Source organism: Galeopterus variegatus, unplaced genomic scaffold (genome assembly GCF_000696425.1).
Source record: "Galeopterus variegatus unplaced genomic scaffold, G_variegatus-3.0.2 Scaffold1613, whole genome shotgun sequence".
Lineage (NCBI taxonomy): Eukaryota > Metazoa > Chordata > Mammalia > Dermoptera > Cynocephalidae > Galeopterus > Galeopterus variegatus.
In genome coordinates this window covers 310,033-332,017 of record NW_007727724.1, presented here as the reverse complement: position 1 = coordinate 332,017, position 21,985 = coordinate 310,033, and the positions used below count along the sequence as shown (strand labels likewise).

The 21,985-nt window shown below is 44.4% G+C and overlaps 1 protein-coding gene across 1 annotated transcript in view; it reads right to left on the bottom strand.

Moving 5' to 3' along the window:
* The window catches only part of NOP14 (NOP14 nucleolar protein), a 28,168-nt gene extending 15,224 nt beyond the window's left edge, over positions 1 to 12,944 (bottom strand). Inside the window, exons 1-7 of the mRNA XM_008577976.1 lie at positions 12,783 to 12,944; positions 8,724 to 8,858; positions 7,935 to 8,076; positions 2,880 to 3,022; positions 2,560 to 2,694; positions 1,632 to 1,754; positions 751 to 882 (exon numbers count right to left, since the gene is read on the bottom strand). Of these exons, the coding sequence (XP_008576198.1) occupies positions 751 to 882; positions 1,632 to 1,754; positions 2,560 to 2,694; positions 2,880 to 3,022; positions 7,935 to 8,076; positions 8,724 to 8,858; positions 12,783 to 12,944 (972 nt within the window). The remainder of the gene's footprint in view (positions 1 to 750; positions 883 to 1,631; positions 1,755 to 2,559; positions 2,695 to 2,879; positions 3,023 to 7,934; positions 8,077 to 8,723; positions 8,859 to 12,782) is intronic.
* Positions 12,945 to 21,985: the final 9,041 nt, after the last annotated feature.

The following is a 21,985-nucleotide window of genomic DNA, read 5'->3' as shown; positions in this document are numbered from 1 at the left end:
AAAAAAAAAAAAAAAAAAAAAAAAAAAAAAAAAAAAAAAAAAAAAAAACTGCACCAGTCCCAGAAACTCAATTACTTCAAAAATATTCAAAACTGTAACCTTGGGCCGGACCGGTGGCGCACTGGATAAGTGCGCCGCTTGGGAAGCGCGGCGGCGCTCCTGCCCAAGGGTTCGGATCCCACATGCAGACCGGTTCCCGCTCACTGGCTGAGCGAGGCGCGGGAGCGACACCGAGGGTTGCGATCCGTTGCCGGACACGGAAAAAGACAAAAGACAAAAAAAAAAACAAAACTGTAACCTTGAGTTAGCTCACTCAGTATTATGCTGAAGTCAGGCAGGGAACGATATAGCTGTAAACAAAGGCAGCTGATGTTAACCACCGGACTGTGTAGTTTTATCATCTGTCCTCCTTTTCCAGGGACAGGGAGGGAACTTCTCTATAAAGCTTTGGTATCTGGCACACCACAGACACCCAGGTGAAGAACTTTACAGAAACTATTTTATCTTTTTTTTTTTCGTGAGCGGTAAGGGGATCGCAACCCTTGGTGTGCTGTTGCCCACACCGGCCATCCCTATATAGGATCCGAACCCGTCCCAGCGCCGCACTCTCCCGAGTGCGCCATGGGGTCGGCCCTACAGAAACTATTTTAAAGGATTAAAAATTCCCACCTGTGATTAACCCTTTAAATGAATACCAGAAAATGTGTTTTTAAATTAAAAAAAGAAAGAAAATGAAGCCAAACATCTTACTTTGTAAGAAAGCAAACACCTATCGTCTTTATCAAGTACGAAGCCATCATTTAAATCATCTGCTGACATGTGTTTTGGTTTCTCAATATTCTCATCCGCATCCTTTCCACACATCCTCCGAAGTCTTTCAGCCTGAACAGGAAGGGAAGAGAAGTCACACGGTGTGCTCCTCACACACGTGGAACAGAGGCATGACGTCCCGGCAGCTGGGCCAGGCCCGTGGTCCTCCCGGCTCTGCACTGTGCACCAAGCCTGCTCTCTGCTTGCAATCATGCATCGAGCATTGCAAACAACCGGTCAGCACTGCATGCAAGGCCTCCTCACATGACAAAGGTAAACTGTGACGACTTTGTGGCAGAAATAGTCTCCAGCCACAGTGGAAGGAAATCCGTTAGAATCTGAGGTTTTTGTGGCCTAATTCAGCCAGCCCTGACTGTAACTTATCACCCACAGCACCCAGCAGCTCCACTGTTTTCATTATCTGAAAGAGGCCCATGATGTGGGTTATATTAAAAAGGCCAGCTTTAGAACAGTATGTGTCTATTTTGTTTGTTTAAATGCAGTAAAGTTTTTTAAAATGTGAAGAAAAAATTTAGAAGGCAACACATTTACTATAGATTTAGCAGCTGTTTTGGGGTAGAGGAATTACAGAAATGTCCATTTTTTGTTTGGTGTACTTGGGTATTATTTGTATTTTATTTCATGTTTTTGCTTTTATAATCACAAAAAAATTTACAGTAGAATAAATGCAAACTTTAAATAGACTAAAAAAGATCCATTGATGAAACTACATCTCCAACCAATCTTTCAAAATGAAACACAAAGGGCTATAAGCAGAAGGCGGTGACACAACTCCACAGAAGGGACCGCGACCACCCTACCTCCAGTTTCTTGAGCCGCTCCTGTTCCTCTTTGGCTAATTCCTCTTCTGTTTTCATCCTGTTAGAGGGCTGTGCCTTCATCTCAAAGCCAAGCTCACGAACAATCATGTCATATGCATCGGGCTAAGGGGGAAAGAAACTTTTTGTTTTCAATACATATATATACTTCCCCAAATGAAAGATCTGTGTTGCTAGCTTCCTGGCACATTTCAGTAATGGCTGGACAGCGATGCGGAAGAGGCTAAACCACATCTAAGACTTTTCTTCTAGAGGGAAATCTATTCTATTAGTCTTACGAACTGAGAAATGAGTGGATGACTTGGTCACACTGGACTTTTTTTTTCTTCTAGAAAACTCTTATCAAAATATATATGCTTTAACAAAACTAAACATTGCTTATGTGGGCATTAAACCCTACACATGGGGAATTAGGTAAAGTAACAGCCATAGTAAGGGTCACTCACAATGATGTACAGATGGTCACATGACAATGTAATCTGGTGAAATCTTAGATTTTTCCCACAATCCAGCTACTCAAGAAAAATGCAACATTTTCCAACAAATTTGACTAAAAAGAATGCAGTAGGAAACAATCACTATTTAGAGGGAAACATAAATAAATGTATATTAAATGTATACATTATATACCAATATACAGACATGTAACAGGGAAGTTCCAACACCTGTCATCGAGTCCCCACCCTGAAGTACTTCTCACCCTTTCTTTAATTCACCTGTAGCAGAGACTGACGTAACTGAGTCTACTCCCACTGGGATAAAACACATATCAGATAATTCAATATAAAACAGAAAACTTGTCCTAACAGGAAGCGGGCCAGAAGAGGTGTCCAGCCTTGGCCTTTCTCTCACAGAAAAGTCACATCAACAGATGTAAGTCCAGCGTCTGCTCCAATCACTTGATTCCCACCTTGGGTTTCTCCCTTTTATCTCTGTTCTCCGACTTGGGAGTTTTGCGTGACAGAAGAGTCTGGATTTCTTTCCAGTCCTGGTCTAGCTTCTCCGTGAGCTCAATGGCATCTTCTCGTTGAGCCTGTCTCTCCCTCTGGGGAGAAAACAACAGACATACACAGTACACCATTACTGCTGGGCTACAGCCGAGCAGCCCAATGTCAGTGCCAAGGATGCACATAACGACCACCCACTCAACACCAATACGTCAACAGAAGAAAAGAGACCAGCATGTCCTACAACAGAGCTGCCCCACATCAAGAATATTAACTAACCCACCTTTTCTTGTTTTGACTTTGCAATGAGCTCTTCGATCAGTTCTTTCCGTGATTTTGGTTTTTCTCCCTCCCCCCCTTCCCGTTGAGAGGTCTTCTTATGAAAGAGTCCACTGCCACCTCCAAAGTGGGCAGCAGTCAGCTCAGCTGGAGACAAAAAGCAGAAAACACCACAGTGAAGTCCAGGCCCTGGCTCAGTAAGCATTTTTATTTTTTATTTTTTTACAGTACTCTGCCAACACGTTTCCAAGAGCAGTCCAGAGATTCTACATTAAAGAAAAAATCCTCACACACAATAGCTGCCATGAGACCACACACATATTGGCACTTAAGAAATACCTAAGATGGGCCCAGCTGCAACCAGGCACACTGCTGCCACTGCCCCAAGGCCCCACCAGAGTCCTGAGGCAGGAGCCAGGGGAAATCGAACCCAGCTGCAACCAGGAACACTGCCACCACCTGGGGCCCCACTGGGGTCCTGAGGCAGGAGCTGGTGGAAGCCAACTCAGCTGCAACTAGGTAAAGAGTATACCAAAAACACCATTTCTACAAGTGTAGCCCACCATAGCCACCACAATTGCCACAGCAGCCGCTAGTCTCTATAGGAGCAGTCAACAGCCACCGTGCAGATGGCACACCAGACACTCGACTGCACCGACACAAGGAGAGTCACCAGCAAAGAATGCCCCCTGCAAAAGAGAGGTCCTCTCTCTCCACAAAGCACACTCCAGAGTAACAGAAGAAGCATCTGCTTTACGATAATAGTGGGGGAACTGAACACACTTCTCAGCACTGGACAGATCATCTAAGCAACAAATCAACAGAGAATCAGATAATCTATCAAAAGGATTGAACAAATCTATGGTTATTAGAGGGGGCGGGGGAAGGGGAGAAATAAGATAAAGGGCATAAAGAATAAGTATGATTTATAATAATGAATATGCTAAAAAACAAAAAAACAAAAAAACAAACCCCAAGATGAGCCATGCCAAGAAAACCCAGACCAATTAATTTACTAACTGGCCATAATCCACGTGACTGGGAACACCAAACACGTGCTTTTTAATTAGGTTCATTCTGGTGAAAGACTGGCAAACCCAAGAAAATAAGCTGGAACCAGCTTGGGAGGGAGAGGAGTCTAGGATCAGCAGCACGACAGGACCCATCTGATTCCTCACACCTGCTCGGGTAGAGGCTTAGTGATTTAAAAGCCCTGAGCTAACAGCAAGAGCAGGAATCATCAACAAGAGTCACCGATCTTCAATTTACCCTAGTCGCCAGAGCAGAAGAGAAACAAAACACTGTGGGAATTATCGAATTTGGAATAAAAAGAAACCTTGAAAAAAAACCCAGTTTCTCGGATGAGAAAACAGGCTCAGACGTGAAGTGATTTACCCAAAATCACATACCAGTAAGAGAAACAAAATGTTTAGATTATTTCTCCAGCTCAAGCCTGCAGCATTCAAACCACTGCAGCCCTAATATGGCTCGCATGGGCTCCCTGTCCTCCTCCCAAGGCCTCAGTTCCTGGCCCACCATTATAATCATGGTCCAGCCCCTCCCCGCTCCAATCCTGCTTCCTTGTTGAAGCTGCCATCTGGCCAAATCAAACTCTACCTGTTTCCTGCTGATACCTGTGCAGGTGAACGTGTGGTGCAAAGAAAACTCACATTATTCTCAGAACTGCACAGTTTGGGTGGGCTCGTGACACCACCTTTTAGTCACATGTGCCTGGTCCATGCTCTCACTCCCCAGACTGTTACTCCTGTCTCTTCACACCCGCACAAATCTTGGGCCAGCTCAACTGAGGACCTTGCTTTCTGCTCCACTGAAGAAACAGAAGTCCTTGAAGTGAAAACTGCTGAAGCTCTGCTGTCCAGTCAACCACAGAGCAGCTTTGGGTCCTCGGGCTGCACCTCCCCCAGTTACCCAGAACTGTCCAGGGCCAACCCTCCCTTCGAATGCTCGCTCCCACCCTTCTCAACTACTCAAGGAAATGATCTAGGCAAGTCCACCCCCTTTTCCAGCACCAATTTTTCTCATTCTACTGGATCCATGTCAAAAGAAACCAAACTCTCGATCCCACCTCACCTCCCCCTTCCACTTCTCAGTTCCCCTGCATTAAGCCCCCGAGTTGTCTCTACCCCGCTGCCTTCAATCCCCCTCCTCTCCATTCTTGTCACTCCTATCTGGCTTTTCCTTGCCTCCCCTATGAAATGGAATCTTGCCTGATCTACAGGTCAGTTCTCCGTCCTCCTCTTAATGTCTGCAGTTTGAAACATTCACCGCTCCCTGCTGGATATGCTTCCTCTGCTTGACTGTGGCCAGCGCCCACCCCGCTGGCAGCTCCTGACTCTCCGTGTCCTCTTCTTCAGCTCCCAGGGTTGCAGCAGTTCTGGCCATCTCTTTTCCATCCACTCTTCCTCACCTGGTGGCCCTCATTCAGTCTCCGTGCTGACAACTTCCCATTCCCGTCTCTGGCCTGTGTTCTCCCTGAACTCCAGACTCCAACCTCCCCTTGGATGTCCAACAGGCGATTCAAACTCCCTTCAAAATCTGCTTAACCCACAGTCTCAAAGAATGGCAGTTCTATCAATCCAGTCGCTCAAGCCAAAACCCTCGGAGGCATCCTGGATTCCTCTCTTTCTCCCATACCTATATCCAGTTCATTAGGAAATCCTGTTGGCCTTTTACTTTTTTTTTTTTTTTTAAAAGATGACCGGTAAGGGGATCTCAACCCTTGGCTTGGTGTTGTCAGCACCACGCTCAGCCAGTGAGCAAACCAGCCAACCCTATACAGGATCCGAACCTGTGGCCTTGGTGTTATCAGCACCGCTCTCTACCGAGTGAGCCACGGGCCGGCCTCTGTTGGCCTTTTCCTATCAGACTGTGTAGTCCCATGGCTCAGATGCCTCCAATGGCTCCCCTTCTTGAGCAACAGCCAAAAATCCTTCCTGTGGCTCAGGAGGCCCTGGTCCACCTGCCTGTTACCATTCCCTCCCTGCAAATCCTCCACCCCAGCCCCTGGCTCCTCCCACCTTAGGACCCTTGAACTCACAGTTCCCTCCAGCGGAAGCTCTGCCCACACAGCCTTGAGTCTTTGCACAAACACCACCTTCTCGGTGAGACTAATCACGACTACCCAGTGGCACGCCCCAGCCCTTCCCTGGCTTTACTTTTATTCCACGGCACATTCGCCTTTGATTAGTCTGCATCATTCTGCTGACAGTCTGGGTCTCCCCAGTAAAACAAGACCTGCAGGAGGGTATGGTTTTTGTGTTTTGTTCACTGCCATTTCCCCAGAACAGAGAGCAGTGCCTGGCACATAAACCACTAATAGAAGAATGAAAGAAAGAAAGAATGAATGAATGAATTTCTCTGCTTCCTGGCAAATTCAGCATATTGGAAAACACTACTCATTCAGTATTCTAGTAATTCAAGGTTGGTTTTAATGTTTTCTAAAAATAAAAGTCTACAAAACACCAACTAATAAGGTAACATTACATAAAAGATTCAGAAAAGAATTCTTGAAAGAAAGAAAAAATAAAATCCTCCCTTAGTGGTTTATATTAGGATTTAGTCAGAAAGCTTTTTAGATTCCCATGTACTTTGAAATCTAAACACAGTGTACTTGACAGTGTGCTAAACGTCTGTACTCACACAGTGAAACAACACACAGCAGCTTCAGTTCAAGAGTCAGGCCAACTGGGATGTGAGGCGCAGCTTTTGAGCAAATGACTATCCCTGTCCTTAGCGTCAGCTTCTGCAGTTGTAATGCAGGGTAACAACTACCTCACAGGGTTGATTTTAAAGATGAAATTCTTATAATCTAAGAGGACATATTGTGATACAGAACTGACCAAAATAGAATTAGTTTCCTCATGGCTCGTAAAAAATTACAGTAAATGTTAGAGACTTATAAATTATCTGGATTTTGGCGAGCTTATACTCAAAATCGAAGAATGACAGGAAATCTCAAATGAACAGTTAAATTCCCAGGACAAGTTACTTGGAAGAAATAGAATCCTACTTCCCCTCCAGTCATCCGAGCACCACAGCGTCTCATTCTGATGAGGACAACACTGTTCAACAGACACCACCCAAGGAGGTTACCCTGAGTCACAGCAAATTACAATCCCACAAGTGAGTGTGTTTGATAGTTAGGGGTGCACAAAAAGTTTTGAACAATGAAAAGCACAAAAAGACAGGCACAGAAGCTAAAGTTAGTGGCCATTCCTCTATGACCATGAAGCTCCAGTGGAGTCATGGTCCTGCTCCTGGCACTGCTACAAAGAAGGCAGGCCTCTACACACTGTGCTGCCTCAATCCCTAGGCCTTCGCCCTGAGTTACCCAATATTAACAGGCCACCACAGCTTTCAACACATTAAAAAGACAAAAACTTTGAGAGTCAATTTAAGTTTTCAGCGGCTTTGTTCTGAAAATGCTGGATACAAACTAAGTATGACATGACTACAACTTTATGAACAGGGCCCAAGATTATCAGACCTGAACTGAGTCCTGAACTACAGATGTGAGGCTCAGTATTATTTCCTTCATACAACTGCCATAACTGGTTCCCCAGTAAATACAGACTAAAAGAACTACATAAATACCATTGGCACAAATATTAGGCCAGAATTTATACAATAGTAGATAACACAGCAGTGCAGCAGTTCAGTGCAAAAGAGCCATCTCAGGAGTCAGTGAGGCTGGTTTTATCCGACAGCTCTGACTCTCGGGACAGGTAAAGCACCTTATTTCTCTGAGCTCCTGGGTAAAACGAGTTATTGTGAACTTCAAATAAGATAATGAATATTAAAATGTTTTTCAGCACATAAAAGTGTCTGTCTCTCTACATACCACCTTAAAGTTCTGAAATTAAGAAAATTAAAAAAAAAAACCCATCATGTTGAATTTATTGAGAGGTTAATGATCAGTGAAACTTTCATGCGACAACATATTCTAGGTCTCCAAGAAGAGCAGGAGAAGGAACAACAGGGAACAGACTGTCCCCCCTCTGCCCCCTCAGGTTTGTGCAGTGGCACCTCCCAGCCTCACCAGACAAGGTCCCTCGTTCTTCAGCATCACTGTCACTATCCACTATGTCATTATGCTTTTCGATGTCTGCCAAAGACTGGCCATAATGAGTTAATTCTTCATCTTCATTTAGGTTGTAAATGCTTTTTTTCTCATGATGTCGCTGACAGAAGAGAGGAAAAAAAATCAGTTTTTAAAAATTGCCACATTCAGGTCACAGCAAAAAAACAATTATTTTTCCATTACATGTGAAATATGATAATATAGCCTAAGCAGCCTTAAGATTATTCTGGGTCATTTGAGCAATGATTCAGATACAAACAGAACTCACAGGGGGAATTCTTAAACAAATCAATGGGCCAGGCTCAGCTACCGGTAAATCATGCACCTGACCCACCAGCAACGCTCCTCAGTCCACTCACTCTCCACTCGACAGAGCTGAAGGCAGCGGTTCGTTAAGGACTGCAGTACACACTGCTGCTGGTTAGTCCTAAGAAATTTACCCATCCAACTAATATTTGCAATCAGATTCCTAATCAGAGCCCACAAGAAAGAATGTGTTTAATACTGGACTCTGCTGATGTGCTGTAAATTTTTATTAAAAAAACCCAAACAAACAGAATATTTGCAGAAGGCTGCTTCCCGTTTGGCTAGCCAGACAAGTTACAGGATTTAAAACTTATGCCCTGTACCTAGAGGGTGAGTGCCCACGAAGGTATAAACAAACAACAAGGAGAAACAGCCTTCTCCTTGGGCTTGACTTCTGTGTAAAACGTACAGAAAATACCTCTTGCAGTTTCTTCTCCATACCTGCTGCTCCAGGGCAAACCTCTTCATCATCTTTTCCTCTGGGCTTATGTTGCTACTGTACTCCCCAAAACGTTTATCAGTAAATACATTGGACTTATTCCTTTCTTTGTACTCCTTTAGTAAAGTCTGGGTACGCTGAAAAAACGGATCATAAAACATCTCACAAAAACTTCCTGCGAAAACACAACTGAAGTCACTGGAAGTGAGAAGGGCGGAGGGGAGTTAGCGAGAAATTGGTAAGGCTCACAAAGTATGATTACATTGTGCAATGATGAATATACTAATTATCCTGATTTAATCCCACAAATATGTATAATCAATTATGTTTCAATTAAATTAAAAAAAAACTTCCTGTGATTTCCACTACAGGGGACACCAGAACGGTACATATTTTAAAGTTCAGAGCTAAGCTATGCACACTTTTGATGTCAAAGTACGTACACAATCTGCTTTCAACCAAAATAGGCCTTCCCTACTAGGAACAGAATTCTGAGAAGAGAAAACCAACTTACTTGCAATGATATGGGGTAATTACTTTACTTTCTCTTTAGAGTTTATTTGTTGGTGCTGAAAGAAAGGAAGGGTAAAAGAGCACAGGAGCCAAGCTAAAAACACGGAGCTGCTTTTCCAGCTGTAGCAGCTCCCCTACGATTTAGTAAAGTGTGTGCTTTAAGTCACATTCACCTGGAAAAGGAGAATACGTTTAGATCCCTTTCATCATGGAGGAAGGGGTTTATTTCTCATGAAAGATATTCCTAGGAAATATATACTTGTGCCTTCATGTGTGATACAAGATCATAAACAAGTTTATAAGGTGGGGGTCATAGACTTTACATTTTAGAACATCAAGAGGAGCAATATTTTAAATACAGATTTCAACAACTAATAGCAAGTATCAAATAACTGCTGCTTGGTACTTCCTCAGCAGTAACAATGAACCAGCTCAAAATTATTCAAAGTTGGCAGTCCTTGAGGTTGAATTCCCTAAAGCAGGCAAAAGATAGAGGGGGTGAGGAATGACTGTGGCCTTTGCAGCCGGCGTTAGCTACATTAAGGATTTCTTCAGTGGAAAAAAGTTCTTATGTTTGCTAATGGGCTGCCATTTAACTGGAGTTTATACAGCAACCAGTGATGAAAGGAATCAGTATCAAAGTGGAATCATCATGCAACGAAAGACCCCTTGAATGATGATCCAACTCTGTTTTAAACATTAGTTAGGCTAGGCAAGCGCAGCCTCTGTGTTAGATGCAGGATGCACACTGTGTGCACCTCGTACAATCACCAGCGGGTGATCTTCAGTGGGGAAGAAGCAGGTAAAATATTTGACAAGAAACTGTATACACATTTTCAAGTTATATTTAACTCAAGAGGGAGGAGGCAGGGCACACAGCAAAACATAAAGGAGGCCCAACTTTAGGACAGATACTGTTTATACTACAGCTCCACAAACAAGTTACACATCCACCATCAAAAGGTCCCTAAAGTCTACAACACAGGGGCAGCACAGCTGGCAGAAGACGATCATGTGCATCTCCAAGAGGCTTAAGACCAGGACCTGAGGGGCATGGAGAAGTTACCTATGATGGGGAGGGGGACATTCTCACCAGGACACCTCACTAACAGTGAACAGAGCTCCAGACGGAAGTAGCTCCTGTACCTCCACCGCCTCCTCACAAAGGCCTAGGAGGTGTAGGCGAGAGTGTGGACATGGAATCCCACCAGCTCCACCCCCTCATAGCCAGGACTTTGGAAGGTGATTACGCTCTCTGTCCCCAGTGGCCACCTCTATAAAAGGGAGGAAACGTAGCACCTACCTCAGGCCGTCGTTAAGAGGAATACATGAGTTAATAAAAGAAATCACTTAGCACGGTGCTGGGCACCAGGAAATTGTCTCTAAGCGTGTAGGTGTCAAGCACTTAGTCTGAGTTCGGATCTCAGCCCCATCAATTCTGACCTGAAGAAAGTTATGTAACTGCCCTTTGCCTCAGTTTCTTCAGACATAAAATGGGGATAATAACAGTACTTTCCTCATAAATCTGTGAGGATTAAATGTAAAGTTCTTAGCACAATGCCTGACCCACTGTAAAAGATGAATAACTATATTGACAACTTATTTTATAGACTTCAGAAATGAGGAAACTGAGGCACAACAATAAAATGATGGCACTGGAAATGGCACCTGGCAGTCTCAACACAAAGCCACCTCTCTTACTGCTACACTGAAATGCTGCCCCGAAGAGCTACAATTGACCAGTAGAGAGAAGACAACCAGGACAGCCCATTTACTTCCAAGGGACTGGCACACAAGACACAGGCCGACTGTGCCACCGCGTGTGCCACTACATGCATATCAAGCTTTGACACAACTGGATGACCTGCTGTCCCTCAGACAGCTCCGAGCTCTTCAATCCCATGCCTCACCCACACTCTTCACCACACTGGACAATGTATTGTGTCCCCCTTCTCCCTGTTAAATAGCCCACTCACCCTGCAAAGCTTGACTGTGACTCCCTCTGTGAAGAATTTTTCTGACTTTCCTAATTATTATACTTTCTTCTGAACTGTGATCTCCCAAAGCATTCAGGTTCTACTACTGATTCCTTCAAATATTTGAGTTTCTACCCATGAGTCAAACACTGGGAATTCAAAGAGTAGCAGCAATGTCCCCCTCCAGGCCTTCAGCACAGAGCCGGGAGGTGGATCTGCTAGATACCAGGTCTGAGGAACCTGTCCTATTTGGGCTGTGGGGTTGGGAGAGTATCAGAAGTGGTGACTTGATCTTGTCCTATAGAGACTTTGGGACGTAAGGCAATCCTTTTAGGACAAACAAGTTGCAAGAGGCAAAGCAAGGACAATAGGTTGGAGCCAGATTTTGAAGAAATCTGAGAATGAAAAGCCGAGAAGTTTAATAATAATAGGCGGTAAGGTCAAGGGTTCAGATCCCTCTATTGGCCAGCCACCAAAAAACAAAAACAAAAACAAATAATGGGTAGTATTTAGAGAATACTTATGTGCTAAATGCACTATTTAATTCTCATAACCACCACGAGAGGAAGGAAGTATTGTTATTCCCACTTTAGAAATGAGAAGACTGAGGCTCAAGTGATGAAGACAAATGTGTCTACTCTAGAGACCACACCATCCCACTTCGCCATGCCCTCCCTTCCACCCCTGCCCTCGGATGTGTAATGAGGGACTCTGAAGTCACTCGTAAGTGTGTCTTGTCTGCTCTCCATACTGTCAGCTTCTTGCAGTAAGGATGATTTTGATTCCATTCAAGGATTGCACATTGTGAGAAAATACAGATTATGAGCTCTTGAAGGCAGGGGCCAAGTCTGTCTTACTTTTATCTCCCCAGTAGCTAGGAAAGAGCTTAAACATAAGTGCTGAGTGTAGCAAAAAGGATTTGCAGACACTGAAACCCAAATGCAAGTCCCAGTCCTCACCAGTTGTGTGACCTTACGAAATTTACTTATCCTTTATCTGCCTAAAGTTTTCAACCAACCTGCTAATGTACCTCCCTCAGACTAATAAATATTGTTTAAAAAAACCCAAACCAATGAACATGTCTTAGAAGTCGCGTACAGAGTGCCCTTTGTTAACTGAATTTGAAAGGAGGGTACAGGACACTCCGGGACGGGACCAAGAGCACAGGAAGAATGGAAGCACGAGACTGTGCACAGAAGGGGGCATGTCAGTCACCTACGCAGCAGCACCCTAAATAACCCCTCCCCGCGGTCCCTAAGCCGGCAGAGCTCAGCGTCTCTCTGAGGAAGGGCCAGAACGCGCGCAGGACGCCAGGGCAGCTCCCGAGTCACTGCCTCTGTGTGAGGCCGTCGGAGGGGGTCTCCAAGCAAGCACACGTGTGCGGGGTCTCGAGGAGGCCGTTCCAGCCCACGCAAGAGCAGAAGCACGGTCTCCACCTTACTTCGGGAAACTGAGGCACAGGGAAGCACGCGGCCAGCCCAGGGCCTCGCCGCCACCCAGCGTGGCCCACCGCGCGGCGTCCATGCCGTCCGGTCGCGCGGCGGGCGGCGCTCCAGGGGCGTCCCCGCTTACCTTCCTGAGGGCCCGAGCGCGGGACACACCAGGCAGCCCCACGTCGTGGCGCGTCTTTCTGCCCAGGACCTGGAACTTCTGCCTGTTGACTTTCACTTCGAACGGGTTGGCGCTGGCCTTGAAAGTTATGTAACTGCCCTTTGCCTCAGTTTCTTCAGACATAAAATGGGGATAATAACAGTACTTTCCTCATAAATCTGTGAGGATTAAATGTAAAGTTCTTAGCACAATGCCTGACCCACTGTAAAAGATGAATAACTATATTGACAACTTATTTTATAGACTTCAGAAATGAGGAAACTGAGGCACAACAATAAAATGATGGCACTGGAAATGGCACCTGGCAGTCTCAACACAAAGCCACCTCTCTTACTGCTACACTGAAATGCTGCCCCGAAGAGCTACAATTGACCAGTAGAGAGAAGACAACCAGGACAGCCCATTTACTTCCAAGGGACTGGCACACAAGACACAGGCCGACTGTGCCACCGCGTGTGCCACTACATGCATATCAAGCTTTGACACAACTGGATGACCTGCTGTCCCTCAGACAGCTCCGAGCTCTTCAATCCCATGCCTCACCCACACTCTTCACCACACTGGACAATGTATTGTGTCCCCCTTCTCCCTGTTAAATAGCCCACTCACCCTGCAAAGCTTGACTGTGACTCCCTCTGTGAAGAATTTTTCTGACTTTCCTAATTATTATACTTTCTTCTGAACTGTGATCTCCCAAAGCATTCAGGTTCTACTACTGATTCCTTCAAATATTTGAGTTTCTACCCATGAGTCAAACACTGGGAATTCAAAGAGTAGCAGCAATGTCCCCCTCCAGGCCTTCAGCACAGAGCCGGGAGGTGGATCTGCTAGATACCAGGTCTGAGGAACCTGTCCTATTTGGGCTGTGGGGTTGGGAGAGTATCAGAAGTGGTGACTTGATCTTGTCCTATAGAGACTTTGGGACGTAAGGCAATCCTTTTAGGACAAACAAGTTGCAAGAGGCAAAGCAAGGACAATAGGTTGGAGCCAGATTTTGAAGAAATCTGAGAATGAAAAGCCGAGAAGTTTAATAATAATAGGCGGTAAGGTCAAGGGTTCAGATCCCTCTATTGGCCAGCCACCAAAAAACAAAAACAAAAACAAATAATGGGTAGTATTTAGAGCACGAGGGGCGAGCAATGCCCTGTTGGTGTTGGACCGTTAGCCGTCCGGGGAGGGAGAGAGCGACAACGCTACAAGAACCGCGTCTTTGCGGTCTCCGAGGGCGGGCGATAGTAGTGGCCCGGGAACTGCCTGGGGAGGACCCTGTTTAATTTAACGTAGCTGCTTGGTGTTGAGGTTTGGTCTGAAGCTCTGTGGTGCGTGGAGGGGGTTTTAGCGCGACGCGGGGACAGATTGAACACGCTGGTGACAATTCACCCTTTCGTCCGTATGCAAGCGCCGGTTGGTCCGGCCCTCGTGCGGGAAGACCCCTGCGGTCCTCTGTCTCAGACCGCTCGTCTCCCGTCCCTGCCTCCCTCTCACAGAGACGCCCGGGAAATGGCGTGCCTGGTGACATGCGGTGCTGTTGAGTAGCATCAGTAAGTTCATCTTGCAGTTGAGAGAGTGAGCAATGTTCTGTGAGAGAAATTACTCTGGAACAGAAGTATTTCAGATATTTAGGGTGCTTCCCCCCCTTTTTAAGCTCCCCCACCCCCAGTCTCATTTATGTCTTAAGTGCCTATCAGGAGGAAAAAGCTCGATTAGGAAGTTTGTGACTTCTCCACACAGTGGAGACCCTGAGCCAGAAACATTGTACAGGAATTCCTGAAGTAGCAGTGAGTGGTGTGGAGAATTAGATACCAAAGCTGGGGCTTGGAAGGATGTACAGTTAAGAAACAGTGAACTTTTATTTTGTGAAACTATTATTCTTATTTTTGTTTTGTTTTGCAAAACTTTTATTTTGTATTAACAGCTGAGAGCAGCGACCTCACTCTCCCAATATTTTTGTGCACAGAGGAGCTGAGGATGGGAGGGAAGAGAACCGGTTCTTGGTTTTCCGCTAAGGCAGTTAGGAAATCCTCAGAGCAGCACGCGCTGTTTTCACCTCTCTTTCAGTGGAGCATTTGACTGCCTAGTGTCCCTCACGGTGAACTCTAAAGTGGTCATGGAAGTGAGTTATCCTCATTGGAAATCAGTTTTTTTTGTTTGTTTGTTTGTTTTTTGTCCTTTTTGTCTTTTTTTTTTTTTTCGTGACCGGCAACGGATCGCAACCCTCAGTGTCGCGCCCGTACCGGACCGGGACCGGCCACGGGATCGCAACCCTCGGTGTTGCTCCCGCCCCTCGCTCAGCCAGTGAGCGGCCGGTCTGTATGTGGGATCCCAACCCTCGGCGGGAGCGCCACCGCACTTCCCAAGCGGGGCACTATAGCAGTGCGCACCAGGCCGGCCCCTGGAAATCAGTTTTGACCAAGATTAAACTTGTTTTCTTTTTACCTTACCTTCATATCTAGGTATGTAAAAAAAAAAAAAAAAAAGAATGAATACTGTACCAAGCAGACTTCCTTACAATGTTGCAGAGATTAGGTAACAAAACCAGTATTTTCTGCCAGAAAAGCCTAGGACCACAGTGATAGTTTCAAAAATGAGAGTTGTGATTTTTGTTCCTTAAAGTATCTCATATCAACTTCATAGTGTTGTGATTCTTATGAGGTCTGCCTCCAGTCAGCAAGAGTATTTTTTCCTGGGTTGGAAAGGGGTGGTTATGTACAGTTTGGTTAACGTTTAGAGAAGCTGAATATGAAATATCAGAAATATATGGATATATGCTGAATATTAGTTATAATTTTGTTTTTCCAAGTCGATAACTGTATTTGTTTTATTTGCTGTAGAGTATCTCCCAGGAAGTACCAGGCAGTGTGTTGATACATATCTGTTCATGGGTAGGTCCTTGTTTAGTTTCTCTGGCTCATATATTAGAAAATTATCTTTTGAAATTAATGGATGTAGCACAAGAGTTGTATGCTGGCCCTGGGAAGTGCAATGTTGGTTTAATATTCTTAGTGAGTTCAGTCATTTCCTGGATTTATTTCAGATAGAATCAATGTCTTCTGCTCTCTCTTTGGTCTCTGCTGCTGTGGTCTAAATGTTTGTGTCATTCTCTCTGCCCAAATTTGTATGTTGAGATTCTAACTACCAAGGTTATGGTATTAGGAGATGGGGCCTTTGGGAGGCAGTTTGACTATAAGGGTGGAGCCCTCAAGAATGGTATTAGTGCCCTTATAAAGAAGGGTTGAGAGGCAATCCTCACTCCTTCTGCCATATGAAGGACACAGCCAGAAGGCGCCATCTGTGATCCAGAAAGTGGGCTGTCACAAGGCACTGAATCTGCCTTTATCTTGGATTTCCCAGCTTTTACAACTGCGAGAAATAAATTTCTGTTGTGTTTAAGCTACTTAGGTTTATGGTATTTTCTTATAGCAGCCTGAACAGAGTGATATAGTGCTATGGTCTGAATGTTCTCCTCCAGCTTAATTGCCATTGGACTGTTAAGAAATGATTAGGGGCCGGCCCGGTGGCGCACTGCTACAGTGCGCCGCTTGAGAGCACGGTGGCGCTCCCGCCGAGGGTTCGGATCCCACATACAGGCCGGTTCCCGCTCACTGGCTGAGCGAGGTGCGGGCGCAACACCGAGGGTTGCGATACCGTTGCCGGTCCCGGTCCGGGTGCGACACTGAGGGTTGCGATCCGTTGCCGGTCACAAAAAAAGACAAAAAGGAAAAAAAAAAAAAAAAGAAATGATTAGGACATGTGGTCTCTGCCCTCTTAAATGGATTAATGCTGTTATCTTGAGAGTGGGTTCCTGATAAAAGTGGGTCTGGCCCCCTTTTGCTCTTCTGCCTTCCACATGGGGTGACACAGCATGAAGGCCCTTGCCAGATGCCAGTTTTATGCTCTTGGACTTCCCAGCCTCCAGAAACATGAGCCAAATAAATTTCTGTGTATTATAAATTACCCAGTCTGTGGTATTCTGTATAAAATAAAACAGACTAAGACAAATGGCCTCAAACAGAAGACTGCTGGAACCTTTCCTCCTCTCAGGAATGTTGGCAGATGGTGCTGCATTGAAAGTGGTATTTGTGTGTTACTGTGCCAGGGACACAGAGGAAGTTCGAAATGATCATATTGTTAATAAAATGAAACACATAAATAATTGCTTTTTTTAAGTTTAGGACTTTCCCCCCATATAATACATTTGTTAAGTGACTTAGGACCTTTAATTGTTTTAAATAAGCTTAAATTGTTTCACATCCTACTTCCGAGAAGACATTAACCACATTTTATCTCTTGGAGAAATTGACTGCATAAATGTGGAGAGAAATATATAATATGTGCATTTAATGTGGATCTTGGTCTTATATGTAGCAATTCTGTTCTGATTTCAGGTTGTAGTATTATTTAGGAGTTTCTTTAGTACCTGAAGCATAGTTAATACACCTGTTATCATTAATGCTGCCTCTTGCCGAGGCTTTCTCCCAAGGATTTTTGGTTATAAGGAACTAACTTGAGCAAATAGGACATGTATGGAAAAGATATGGAGGTGATTCAGAGAATCGAGCAGGAACCTAATAACCAGGTTGGAAAAGGACAGGAGCCAGGACCCATTCATCCATCCATCCATTCATTCATTCATTCATTCATTCATTTGGCAGGTATTTATGGGTACCTATTATTGTGTGCTAAGAGTGTTCTAGGTGCTGCGCCTACAGCAATAAACAAATGGTCAGAAATTTCTGCCATTATGGAAAACACACTTATAGGGGAGACAGGCATGAGACAGATAAATAAGGTATATGGTATATTAGGGAGCAACAAGTGCCAAGGGAAAACTGAAGCAGGGGTGAGGGTAGGAGGTGTCCAGGTTGAGTTGGCAGTTACAGTTTCAGACAGTATTAGATAGGAGACTGACGATTGATTGATAATCACATCTCAGCTGTCATTGCTGCTGTGACAGAGCAGATTCCTCTTTTTTTTCTTTTTTTCTTATTTTCCTCACTCCTTTCAAGAGTCATTGCCCTAGGAGAGGATCAGTTAGCTATCTTGGCTCCTGTCCCCTCCCTTCACCCTTGGCGAGGCATCTGGACTATCAGTCCCACTAAAACACACACAGTTGGGGAGAGATAAAGGAGGGGCTGCAGATAAAGCCAACAAAGGGTCAGTGCAAGTGTGTGTTTATACGACATAGTAAGCAGCCATGTGCCACATGCGGTAGGACCAGAGGGGTGGCTAGGAGAGTGAAGAGGAAAGAGCAGATGAGAGAGATGTTGAAGGTAGAAGACACAGGACAGAGGAGTGACTGGAGAGAATCCGCAAGCTGCCTCCACAACTCCTGTTGAGACTTAAAAGAATGCTCTTTCTTATTTCTAGAAGTAGTTTATCAACACTTAGTAGCTTGTTTCCCTCATTGCATTTATTTATTTATTTATTTTTTCCTTTTTGTCTGTTTTTCGTGACCGGCAACAGATCGCAACCCTCAGTATCGCGCCCGTACCGGACCGGGACCGGCAATTGGATCACAACCCTCGGTGTTGCGCCCGCACCTCGCTCAGCCAGTGAGCGGCCGGTCTGTATGTGGGATCCGAACCCTCGGCGGGAGCGCCGCCGCGCTCCCAAGCGGCGCACTGTAGCAGTGCGTCACCGGGCCGGCCCCCCTCATTGCATTTAATTTGTTCCCACACGCAAGAGCTACTTAATGCGTTTTGGTTGTATAAATGAACAACTTTTTTGTTCTTGTGGACACGTTCTTGTATACTTACTATTCCAACCTTCTGTGTAGTGGGCCTTCTTGCTCTTTTCTTATTTAGTTCTTTCTGTCCTTCAGGGTCCAGTTTAACTTCATCCTCTTCTTTGTAGCTTTTTCTGATTCTTCCGGGTAGGAGGTAATTTCTCTGCCGTCTGGGAATTTGGATCTTCCAGCTAGGAGGTGCTCTCTCTGCCATCTGGGAATTTGGAATTGGGGCTCTTTCTCTGGCTAAATTGTAATCTGTTTAAGGTCAGGGCATAGCTCTTACCTTTATTTTTTATCCTTTTCAGCACTAACCATATAATTGGCACTTAGTAAACACTTGGAAAGTAAGGAGGCGATTTGTTATTTTTGTTAAATTCAAGAAAGAGAAGGTGAAATACATGTTGAAATGAAAGGATTGGATCAATATGAAAGGAGTAAAGCATGTCCCCAAATTTGGCCACAGAGGCTGGTAGTTAATAAGAATATCTAAGACAGGCTCGTGGGCAGAAGAAAGTAGTATAGGTTGGTACAGTAATAACAGAGTCTAAATTTTCTGAGAAAGTCCTGATTTTAAATATTCTATTATGTTATCAGACATGTTCTATTCATCTTCAAAGCTTAGTGATAGAAAAATTAGGGGAAAAAATATCGTTTGACCCATGGTAGTGTTCTCCACAAAAAAATGCTACCGTTCACACACTCAGGCCTAGGGAGAATGGAGAAGGTTGAACTACACTGTAAGTTCTGGTTCCCACAAGCCTCCTGAAAGACGAGTAGAGAAGGCTAAGAAGGCCTAGTTCCAGTAAGGTGAAACCAAGTCTGAAATCACAGCTGATTAGATTAGGGGAGACTTGAAAAAGGGTAAGATGAGCTGTGCTGCCTTGGTGAAAGAAGGAAGGTTGATTTTAGTTCAGTTTACAGGCACGGGCACACACATCTTCAACATAAAATAGAGGCTGATGAGGATTCAATTCAACCACTCTTTCCAGCGCCATAATATGGGCTATACATTAGTATCATCCTAGAGAAAATTTCAAGAGGTTTTAAATAGACTTCAAATAAGAACAGCTAACCTTAGCGAGGGTTTGCTCTGTCCAGGCAGCATGCTGAATTTTCTACAGGTATTATTCCAGCTATTCCTGTGCCATATTCTCCTAATCTGTAAAACCAGACTGAGAAGAATTCTACTTCATACTGTTGGTAAAAAGATTACCTGGAATAATGTGGCACAGTGCTTGGTGCTCAGAAACTAGTGATAGCTGTGGTTGTAGATTTTGGAGCTGGCACTTTAACATTGTAGTTGTAGAAATTTAATTGATCTTGAACCTGGTTCTTTGTCATCTGTTCTCATTCTTAGACTTCCTGAAAGCATGGGCTTTCCTCTTTCTTTTTTTTTTTTTTAAAAGATGACTGGTAAGGGGATCTTAATCCTTGATTTGGTGTTGTCAACACCACGCTCACCCAGTGAGCAAACCGGCCATCCCTATATGCGATCCGAACCCATGGCCTTGGTGTTATCAGCACCGCACTCTCCCGAGTGAGCCACAGGCCGGCCCCGGCTTTCCTCTTTCTTTTTTTTTTTTTTAAAAGATGACTGGTAAGGGGATCTTAATCCTTGATTTGGTGGTGTCAACACCACGCTCACCCAGTGAGCAAACCGGCCATCCCTATATGCGATCCGAACCCATGGCCTTGGTGTTATCAGCACCGCACTCTCCCGAGTGAGCCACAGGCCGGCCCCGGCTTTCCTCTTTCTGAATCCCATTTATCCTCCTGCCGCATTATTGCTCATGTCCATTTCTTTGTCTCTGTCTTCACCCAGTACCCCCATATTTTGGCTCTCTATACCTCTTAAGTTGACTAAGACCAGGAGTTTGCCAGCTGATCTTGCTACTTCCAGTCTTTCTTCCCTTTTATCATCCTTAGCGCTGCTAGACCACACTTTCTGAAACACATATAATCACTTTAGCCTTGTGTTTAAAATTTGACCCTGGACCTCCATTCCAGGTCAAGTACAAGCCCCTTCATTTGTCATGGGCCATACTTGAGGGACAGTCTCCTCAGTGCCCCGTCATAGAGCTGAGGACAGAATCATCTCCAAGGTGCTTCTGTTCTACTAATTTAAAAAAAGTTTTCAAATAATCCATATTTTGAAAACTCAGAGTCTAGAAGGGATTATGACAGAAAGCCCTAGCCCACCCTACTTTCTCTTCCCCAGATACAGCTACATTAATTCCTTCTGTAGTTTCAGTTTTAGTTACTCTGGTGATTACTGTTGCATTTCTAAAGAACAGTGTTCATCGATTTAGACTTCTATTAGCTTTATGCTATGTTAGATGAGGAGTTAGCTCACTTAAACCAACTCCTCCATTTTCTTTCCACCTTATCAGTATAATCATATCACTATTTACAATCTTGTACTGGGAATAGAGAATAATCATGTGTTATGAACACGAATCATGTTTTAAGAGTCCATCTAGTTTGTTACATGAAGGATGCTAGCTACAAAAGACACTTTGCTCTTTTCTCTTTCAGGTCTTTAGAGACATTTTGTTTGTCACTAGGCCATCAAGTGACCTTTTACACTTCACCATTAAGTTGTCACTGAGTTTGCTTACCATCTACAGTGCCTTCCAGAATGCATTCACACTACAATCACTTTGTTTAGAAAGTGTCCACTCGAGGGGCCAAGACTAACAAGGCTTTGAAAGAAAAAAGCCCATTAAAACTCAGCCCTACACAAAGAGCAGATTAAGGGTGTGGCTTTCCCAACCAAACTGCTGCCTCAAGACAATCCCCATTAATTTGGGAAGTAGAGGCTTGACAGGAAAGAGAACCCAGGCTTGAGAATGTGTCTGGAAAAGAAGGGTGGGTGTGACTACTGTCACATGGAACGACAGGAAGCAAAGAGACTGTCAAAAGACAAAATCACAGTTTTAAAGATCTACTTGGCTTTTATTTGCGATTCTAGAATTGGGCTACGACTCATTCTACAAAACAGAATGAGTGTTCCAGTGAACTGAGCAGAGGAGGTTGGTTTTATAGGCAGAAAAGGACTGAGGCCAGCAGAAACAGAACAAAAAGCAAATTGATCCGTTCAAAGTTACTTTCCCTGTAAAGGTTAAAGTTCATGGGACTTCCTTAACATGTTAGCTAAAACTGGCCTGTTTGGGGATTTCTCTCTATCCTGATTTCTCAGAAGGTCAGATAAACAACTTAGTTTCAGCTTGGCATATGGAACTTTAGCATACGTAACTCAGTTTTGGTTTGGCCTGTTGGGCCTTGTGCAGGGGCTCAGTCCAAACCAACGGCCTTCCATCAATTTTATTGATGAGAATTATCGAAAATTCTAAAATATTAATATTTAAATTAAGTCTATTCTCTAAATTAACTCGTTTTTTTTTTTTTTTTTTTTTCTTTTTGTCTTTTTTCGTGA